At 53.5% G+C, this 9,804-nt stretch overlaps 1 protein-coding gene across 1 annotated transcript in view; it reads right to left on the reverse strand.

Annotated features, from left to right (window-relative positions):
• Positions 1-9,301, reverse strand: part of OPRD1 (opioid receptor delta 1) — a 38,879-nt gene extending 29,578 nt beyond the window's left edge. Inside the window, exon 1 of the mRNA XM_024125424.1 lies at positions 8,878-9,301. Within this exon, the coding sequence (XP_023981192.1) occupies positions 8,878-9,092 (215 nt within the window). The 5' untranslated portion in view covers positions 9,093-9,301. The remainder of the gene's footprint in view (positions 1-8,877) is intronic.
• Between the last annotated feature and the right edge of the window lie 503 nt (positions 9,302-9,804).

The raw sequence follows: 9,804 nt of genomic DNA on the forward strand, positions 1-9,804 counted from the left end.
GATGAATCAGTTTGCAAGGCAGAAATAGAGACACAGATGTAGAGAACAAACATATGGACACCAAGGGGGGAAAGTGGGGGTGGGGGTGGGGGGTGGGATGAATTGGGAGATTGGGATTGACATGTATACACTGATGTGTATAAAATAGAGAACTAATAAGAACATGCTGTATAGCACAGGGAATTCCACTTTGCTGTACAGTAGAAACTAACACAACATTGTAAAACAACTATACCACCCCCCCGCCAAAAAAAAAGAAACAGACTCACAGACATAAAGAATAGACTTGTGGTTGCCAAGGAGGAGGGGGGTGGGGGAGGGGTAGATTGGGAGTTCGGGATTAGCAGATGCAAACTATTATATATAGAATGGATAAACAACAAGTTCCTACTGTATAGTACAGGGAACTACATTCAATATCCTGAGATAAACCATAATGGAAAAGAATATTAAAAAGAACGTATATATATGTATAACTGAATCACTTTGCTGGACAGCAGAAATTAACACAACATTGTAAATCAACTATACTTCAATTTAAAAAAAAAAAAAAGTGCAGGCTCTGCGATCAGAATGACCTGACTTCAATCCGACTCCAGGACTTTGAGGATGTTATATCAAACATTCTCTGAGCCTCGAGTTTCCTCATCTAGAAAATGGGGGCAACTGCACTCACCTAATAGAGGTCTGTGAGGATTAAACAGGATAATATATATACATCTCTAAGCAGAGTGCCTGGCACAAAATAAATGTGCAATAAAGAGAATAATCATCGGTGATTCAAAATTCTACACCCTGGTGAAAAGGTTACTTCGGCAGGGGAGGGGAGTGAGGCCATTTCTACCTCTCCCTGTGTCATGTTTATTGAATGGGACTCTTTGACCTCACAGGACTCTGAAGTTTGAGTTCCTTCCACTTAATCAAGAAAGACTTGGGAAGCTACAGAAGAAAAAATTCTTGCTGCACACACCCACCCCGGCCAGAGACAAAGCTGCTGATTTCTGCAGCTGAACTGGGAGCTCTAAATCAATAGAACACAACGCAGACACCCCACCCCACCCCATGCCGCCCAGATGGTAATGGGGCCTCTGCAGCCTGCAGGATGATAAATTGCTAATTTAAGCCGGGCTTTCTGCTCTACGCCACGATTATCCCTCTTCCTGTGCATGTTATGATGTCTGGGTAGCCAATTAGATTTCGAGGTCCCAGGACTCCGAGGTTAATGAAATCATGCCTTGCCCTTGCACAGCCCCCATCCTCTAAAGTTCAGGCATCATCCGCCAGGAAGGGGAGAAGGGAAATCTGAGATCACAGAATCTGAGAAGCATTCTTCCTCCAGTCTCAGCTTTGGGGAAAGGAGCCTGAAATTATGTATGTCTATCTTTTCTCCACCCAAATCTCCAGTGCCAAACCTCCACACAGTGGTTTGCCAGCGCCCTCTTGCATAGCTTCAGGGACAGGAAACTCCCTATATTACACAGCAGCCCATACCTTCCTGAAGAGCTCTGACTGTTAGAAAATTTCTTCTAGAAAGAATATGAGATGTGCACAGACATATGGGTTCAAGAATGTTCACAGACACATTATTTAGACTGGCATGATATGGGAAACGATGTAAGTCCCCCCATATAGAAGACATTCATACAATGCAGCCATCAAAAATCATGTCTTCAAAGAATGTTTGATAACAGGAGAATACACTCATAATGGTATGTGAAAAGGCAGCTTACAAAGTATTATATATGATGTGATCATTATTTCAATATAGTATGATACAGATGTCATTAACACACACACACACACACACACACACACACACACATACAAACAAACACAGAGCGAGAGACACAGAAAGAGATGGAAAGGAAATACACCAAAACGACAAAGCTTTTCTCTTTATGGTAGGATTATGGGTAATGTTTGTCTCTGCTTAATCGTCTCAGTATTTTCTGAAATAACTACAGGGTTACTTATGGTGATTTATGTTACTATGTTTATTGTAAAAAGAAATGTCTAGTATTGAGCTGACAAAGTTTCCCTGTAGCATCTACCCAATAATTCTAGTTCCTCTGGGGCTCTATAAATGTTGATCAAATGAGTGAGAAGCAAGTCTCACTCCTCTTCTAAACAGACATAATAATAGAAAATGTTTGTAGAATACTTACCAAATTCCTGGCTCTGTGCTGAAGTCCTTCACATGAAGCCTCATGAACTTCTCATAACCACCCTATGAGGGTCTATTGCTACTCCCATTTCACAGATGAGAAAACTGAGGCTCAGAGAGGTTATGTATGTATCTCCCAAGCTCACTCTCTTAGTAAATGTGATCCCAGGTCAGTCTGGCTCTGATGTCCAGGCTCCCAAGTGCTGTCACCCCACACAGAGGCCTCGGAGGTTTGCAGACAGCAATCTGCCCTCCTCCCCAGCCCTGGTCCTCCCTCCTCTAACTAGACAACCCCAGCTCTCGCCTCCATTCCCCATGTGTCCCATGGATGGCAGTGGCAGAGTGGACATGGAAGGGTTTGGGAGTCAGAAAGACCTGGGTGTGCCTCCTTCTGGCTGTGAGAGGCTCCCTCGGAGCCTTCCCGCCCTCATCTCTCATACCCTCGCAGGCCTGTCATGCAGCTTGGAGGAGCCTCTGGCACGTGGCAGGAGCGCGGGAGTGACTCCTCTGGATTCTCCCCGGTGTGTCTGTGAGTCACACGTGTTCTCCAGGGAATTAACCCAAGACCTGGGAAGCTAGGCCCCAGGGCAGGGCCAGGAGGCTCGGGGACACCATCCAGGGCTGCTGCCTCCCCGCTCGCCTCGCCAGAGCTCATCCGACCCAGCCTCCTGCCTTCTGCAGGTCCCACAGCGCTCCAGCTTAGAAAAGAACAACCAAGGCCAGGGTTTCTGGGGCCTGTCCCAGGTCACCCAGCTCTCTTCCATCACCCTGAGCTGACCCCCTTCCAATCCACCCCAAGCCCACCCGCAGCAAATTCGTCCTCTTGAACTCCATTCTGCACAGACTGCTCCAAAGTCCTCTTCCCCATGGCCTGTGACCAAAAGCTCCTTCATTTCCCAGCATGGCTGCCTTACCATGGGCCCCAAGAACCTGTCTAGTCTCACAACTCGAGCCACAGCACAGCCTGGCCCCTAACACAGCCACGCTGGGCCGGACTCCAGGCCCCTCCTCAGTCCTCCCTCCCCAGCCCCCCTCACCAGAATGACTCCCTCCAATTCCCTGGGGCTGGTCCATGGAGTTCCTCTAATATTTGCACCCTCCCCCAGGAACTCTGGAAGGTCGGTGGGTGCATCACTGGCCCCAGGGCCCGGCCGCAGCTCAGCACATAGCAAGCGCTTCTGTCAACCACGGTGAGGAGGACACCTGTTTGCAAGGCCTTCCCTGCTTTGGTCCTTATGGCCTCTGCAGCCTCACAGCCAGCCCAGCCCCTGGCTCTCTCCATTCTGCCACGGTGAACTTCCCTGCCCTCTGCAGCTCTGCCATCCGATCATCTGCTGAAGCTTTCTTTGCTTGTGCTATTCCCTCTGCCTGGAATGCTCCACCCCCCTCTCTGCGGGGCCACCTACTGCTCCCCCTACATGACTCAGCACAGACACCACCTGCTCTGGCTGGGTCAGGTGCCCCCCTGGACTCCCTCAGCTCCAGGAAGCTGCAATGGTCCCTGGAGCTGTAACTAACTAGGGGGTCCTGGGGGTACATCAGAAGCCAGAGGCCATGCTGAGGCTTAAGCTGCGAGTCTGGTCAGTGGGAGCTGAGGATGGATGGCCTGCCACGGGTCAGCATCAGCAAAGACTTGTTGAATGAGTAAACATGCAGACGACGCAGGAAACAGGAAAGGACCCAAGGTGGAAAGTGTAGACAATCAGGTTTCATAGCCACCAGCTCTGCCTGCCTGGAACAGCTGCAGGGGTGCCTGTTAATCTCGGCATTTGACACATACTGAAGGCCTACTATGTGCCGGTGCTGTGCTATGACCTTCACATTCATGATCTCACTTAATGCTCCCAATAACCTATCCTGATCATCCCAATTTTGCAAATGCAGAAATGGGGCTCAGGGGAGTTAAGCTGTTTGCCCAAAGCCACAACACTGGAACATGGTCGATCAGGGATGGAGACCAGCATGACCTGACCCCCAGCCATGACCTTCACCACTGCACTGTGTCACCTCACTGGGATCTCTCCTGGCCCAGGAGCCCTGCGTCCGCAGACCCCAATCAGGACAAGAGAGGGGAGGGAGACAAGAAGGCAAGGGCTTCACGCTGGGTCCCCAAGAGCAGGACGGGGACTCAGAGCTCTCATCCTGAGCACTTGTCCCAGCAACCCCTGGCACCTCGGTAGTAGACAGAGGGGACACCCAGAACCCTTACTCACCTGTCATGGCCCCGCCCCACACTAGGCTGCCAGGCCCAACCTCCCCTCCCTGCTCTGTGCTGCAGTCACCTGGGATGGGAGGGAAAACACGATGCTCTACTAACGTCGTCTTGTCATCTTTAAGACAAAGGTGCCTCTGAGGCAGGTGCTACGATCCACATTTTATAAATGGAGAAACTGCGGTGCAGAGTGGCCATCCAACCTGCTAAAGATCTTAGCAGGTGGCAGAGCTGGCATTTGATTCAAGAGTCAGAAGAGACACCAGCCCAGGAAGAGCTCAAGGGGCAGAGAAACGCATAGTCTGAAACAGAGTCATGAAGAGGCAGGCCGGGCTGGTAAGAGGCAGGGAGGCCCGGTGGGGGTGATGGGGGTGGTGAGAGACACAGCAAGGTGCAAATCTGCCGAAACCAGGGTCAGGGAGAGGTGGAGGCCGGGGACAGGGCAGGCGAACGAGAGACCAGGTGGAGAAGCATTGACTCCAATCTCCTACCGGATTCAGGACAGGCAAACGGGGAAGCTCTGAGCCATGTAGAGGGAAGATGGGGTCACCCACCAGAGATGTGGGGGTCCTTAAGCCCTTCACACTCCACCCTGCCTAGAGAGCTGTCAGTGGGAACTCTGAGATGCCAGGCCTGCTCAGGGTACGACTGCACCCAGAAGGAGGGGTTGTTGGGTGTCTGCTCTAAAGACCCACCAAGACACCACCCTGGCTGAACTCACCCTGCAGGGGTAGGGAGTGTCTGCCTGGGGACCACACGTCCCCAAAACCCCTGCTCACACTTCATGGAGCCCTCAGGAACCACAGGCTGTTTGCTCAGAGTGCAGTTCCCAGAGGCCCCTCTCAGGTATCCAGAAGGATAAGTGGGCTTCTCAGGCGGGTCCATGGATCAAGGAGAGGGTCAGAGTTGCGGGGGAGAAGGGAACAGAGAGTGCTTTGTGCTCTGGGATTCTGAGATACCTGTGTTCTGTTTTTTCAGCCCCTCATCCATTGTCAGGCTTCCCATCACAGGCTCTTCCCTCACCTATTTACTTAGTTAGCCCCTCCTCATCCTTCAGCTCCTCAGAGGCCTTCCCTGAACTTCCAGACCAGGTGAGACCCTCCCCCCATCGTGGGCTCCCACAGCTCCCTCATACTCTTCCACGGCCCTCACCACAGCTACAAACTTAAATCTGTTGGATGGATGGCTGACGAATGTCTATTTCTCCCAGACCTGAGCTCCATGAGGGCAGGGACAGTGGATTTTCTTCCCCACCATCATATCTCAGCAGCTAGCACAGTGCACCCATAGGATTTTTCTTGAATGAGTTAATTCTTTTCATTCCTTCACATAGAGACCCTCCCTGTTCTCAAAGGGCTTAAAAGGCTCAGACACAACATGTTATTTAATCCTCGCCACAACCCCAGATGCATTGCTGTCACTTCCACTTTACAGGTGAAGAAATGAACTTCCGAAAGGTGAAGTCACTAGTCCAAATACACAGCAAGTAAGTGGCTTTGAGCTCAGGATTTGCCCGTTGATGCATCTGTCTTCAGAGCTCCAGCTCTGCCACTACACCTCCCTGCTTTTCTGCCTCAATGGTCCTCTGGATCTTCCTTTGCAAACCTTCCCCTGCTCCCCAGACAGGTTCAGCTCAGGACTGACAGGCAGAATTCATTCATTCAATCACTCAATCATTCAACCAATCAAGTGACTCACTTATTGGTGGAGCTGGGCTCTGCATGGGGTGTCAGGGAACCACAGATACACCAGAGGCTTTTCTCCATCCTGGCTCCCCTCCCTGCACTGCTCTTGGGACTTTGCCAGCAGAAGCCAAGCCCCAGGCAGCTGCCCTGTCCCTAGCCTCCCTTTCAGTGGGGAAGGACTAAGTGCAGGGGCCCGTCATTCCCCTCCCCAAGGACGGCAGCCTAAAATACGTGTGCTGAATAATGTGTAGGCTCATCGTCCTTTTGTCTCCATCATTCTCTGAGAACCCTAGGACAAGAGGAGGGACAGGATTCTGCCCCCTCCTTCCATGCAATTCTTTGTCCCCTATCGCAGGCAGCTCTGGAAAATGTTCTGGACAAGACCAGGGTTCTACTCTGGGTCTGGAGCCAGCTGTGGGACCTAAGGGGAACAGGCCACCTTGCCTCCCTCTGAACTGCAGATTCCTCACCTGTAGAATGGAGGTGACAATGGGGAGGCTAATGCCTATCCCACAGGGTTGTAGGTGAGGATTAAATCAGCCGGGCCCAGAGATACAGTGATCACATAGATGGTTGGCCCAGGAAATGTCTCAGCAACACAGGGACCTGAGGGGCCAGCTATGCTGCTTTCAAGATGCATTCGACAATGTGATTTTGGGAAGCTTGGTTGGAGTACCCTAGCAGGCAGAGCCCAGGGCCTGCCCTGAGCGGACCCTCAGAAGCGAGAGGCCCTCCCCTGGCTCAGTGGTAGTGGGGGAGCTGTGCTCATCAGCCCACCAGCCAGAGGCCCCAGAAAAGAGACTGGAGATGGAACCGAACACACTGACACTCAGCTTTCCCCAGATAAGAGCACTTAGAGCCCCACTAGAGAGCGCGAGTGCCAGGAACCTGGGACTCCCTGAATCAGAGCTACTCCCACGCCCACCTTAGGACAAGCGCCCCCTCACTCTCCTCTGTCGTAAGGAACTGGATTCTGAAGAATCTGGAAAGTTACTCATCCGCATCGTACACACCGCTTCCACTTATTGGGTCCGGGCACCACGCCAGCTGCATTATACATGCCCGCTCAGTGACCCCTCACAAAAACCCTGTCGAAGAAGCTTCTATTATTCCCCCATTCTATAGATGAAGAAACTGAGGCTCAAAGAGGCTAAGTGTTTTACCCAAGTCACAGAGCCAGTTCGTGGCTGGGATTTACACTCAGGTTGACCCAAGTCTACAGGCCACACAACTTCCGAAGGTAAAGTGGGAAGCATCACCGACAAAAATGCAAAGCAAAGATCAATCCTGCCTGTGCTTGGGGGAATTTTCCCACTGTGGCTGGTGATGAGACACTGAAAGCACAGGACATTCTTGTGCCCTCCACTCTTCCTGCGGGAGCAAAGCTTCCCCTGGAGTCATCGACGCCAAAGCTCCCTCAACACCCACACACCCACGCAACGCTCCAGTATACTGCACCCCGCCCGGCAGAGACCCCATACTCTGGAATTCATACTCCCAACTGAGGAGACTGGGTCTCTATCCCTCCGACAGGGAAACTGAAGCAGATGGGGCCGATGGTGGGGCAGGGGGAATGGGCCCCCAACGTGACAGGCATCAGCGACTGCGCCAAGACCACAGTTCACATCTCCCACCTCAGAATCCACAATCTGCCCTCTGCCTTCTGCCCGGCTTGGTGACACCAGAGCCCAGAGAAGTTTAGGGTTGTACTCTTGCTCAACCACCGTGGATGACCCATTTCCAACTAACAGGAAATACCAGGGCATCTTCGTTGTTATAAGGATAGGAGTTTCCTTTCAATTCCTTTTGCCAGTGTCTGCGCTGGCAGAGCTGGGTCAGGAAGGCTGCTTTCGGGCAAGGCAATGATGTCTTAGACTCTCTTGAGAAGGTCCCCACACTGAGCACAAATACCGAGAAGCGAACTTCACTTCCTCAGATGAAAGTACAAACTCCACTCCAGCCCAAACAAATCACTTTTGTCTTTTCCAGAAAACAAAAGACTGTTAGAGGAGAGGAGGAGAAGGTGAGAGGGAGCATCTGTGAGGAGGATCTGAGGTCTCTCTGAATCACGTCCAGAGCCCAGACTAGAGGTCCACTGGGGAAGGAAGCAGAGAGCGACTAGCTGGCCCACTGTACCCAGGAACCATGGCTACCCCTTAACAAACTCACACACAGGTGCACAAACACAAGTGTCCAAAGCCACTCTGGATGCTCTCCTCCTCCGAGGGTTTCAGGGGTCTGACAAGAAACAACAGGCACACTGTCACGTGCTCCTACAGAGAGAATCACAAACTGACAGTGTGAGACACACACACCAACACTGGGACCCCAGCAGAAGATCCCCAAGTGTGACTTGGTAAGTGCCCCCTCAGCATGATGCAGACGCACAAGCCCTCACCTGTGTAGTCAGCCCACACACCGCTGTCTCCCCAGAGGCCCATGGCACTTGCGGCATCTCTGCCCACCCCTACCAGGTTTTTGGAGGTCCAAACACACATCTGTACTGTCACAAACAAAATCACGCACTCACAAACTGTGACAGACCCACAACTGTCGCCAAACTGTCCCACACAGACTGATACAGAAATAGGGGATGCCAACAGATGATCAAATGTTATTAGTTAAACGCGGGCGCGCACACACACACGCACGCGCGCGGGCGCCAACGTCCCCCTCGCGACGGAAGTGGTCTTTCCGCTGTGCCCGGGGCGCCCCCTTCGGGAAGTGCGGAGGCCCCGGGAGTGCGGGGTCTGAGGTCAGGGTCCCAGGTCCGTAGTCCCCACCCCACCCCGGGGCATAGCCCGCAGCGCACTCACCGGACGATGCCGAACATGACGAGCACGTTGCCCAGCAGCCCCACGGCGCACACCGCCGAGTAGAGCGCGGTGATGGCGATAGCCAGGGCGAGGGACGAGGCGCTCCGTGCTGCCGGCGGTCCCGACGCATTGGCGCCCGCGCTGGGGAAGGCGTCCGACGCGTTGGCGAGGAGCAAGGACCGCAGCTCGGCGTCGGGGGAGGGGACCGGTTCCATGGCGGCCAGGCGGCCGGCGCCGCGTCCCTGCCCGCCGTGCGCCCTGGGCGCAGAAACCCGGTGCGAGCGGCGCGCCAAGGGACGAGGCCGCGGCCCCGACGCCGCCGGCTGCTGCGCCCCGACCGCCCGGCTACCTCCGCGCCCCCTCCGCCCGCCTCGCTGCCCGCACCGGCCCGGCCCCCAGCTCCCGCCAGCTCTCCGAGCCCGGACCGCTCTGAGCCAGGAGCCGCTGCGGGCTCCTCGGACGCGCCCGCCGCACGCACCACGTGGCCCTGAGGCGGCAGCCAGTCTGCGCCCGCGATCGCGGGCGGGCGCTGCACCACCAACTTGGAGTGGAGCCAGGGAAGCTACCCACTGCCTCCCTAGGGATGCTCCGCCGGCTCGGGTGCGCCCCCACCCCAGCCGGGACTCACCTCTGCATCCTCTGCCCCTTTGGGATTGGAAGGACCTGTATATGGATTCCACCTCCCACGCCTGCACTAACAAGCAGAGTGACCTTGAGCAAGTCACTTAACCTCTCTCAACTTCATTTTTCTCTTCTGAAAAATGAGGATAATCGCACCACCTCCTTCAGAGGGTTGTTGGGGAGATTAGTAAAATGATGCGGGTAAAGAACTTGGCTCAGTGCCGGGTACACAGTAAATGCTCCTTAAATAACCATGACTCTCCATGGCTTTCTTTTACTCCATTCATTTGCTCCACAGATCTTTTT

Source organism: Physeter macrocephalus, chromosome 3 (assembly GCF_002837175.3).
Source record: "Physeter macrocephalus isolate SW-GA chromosome 3, ASM283717v5, whole genome shotgun sequence".
Classification (NCBI taxonomy): domain Eukaryota; kingdom Metazoa; phylum Chordata; class Mammalia; order Artiodactyla; family Physeteridae; genus Physeter; species Physeter macrocephalus.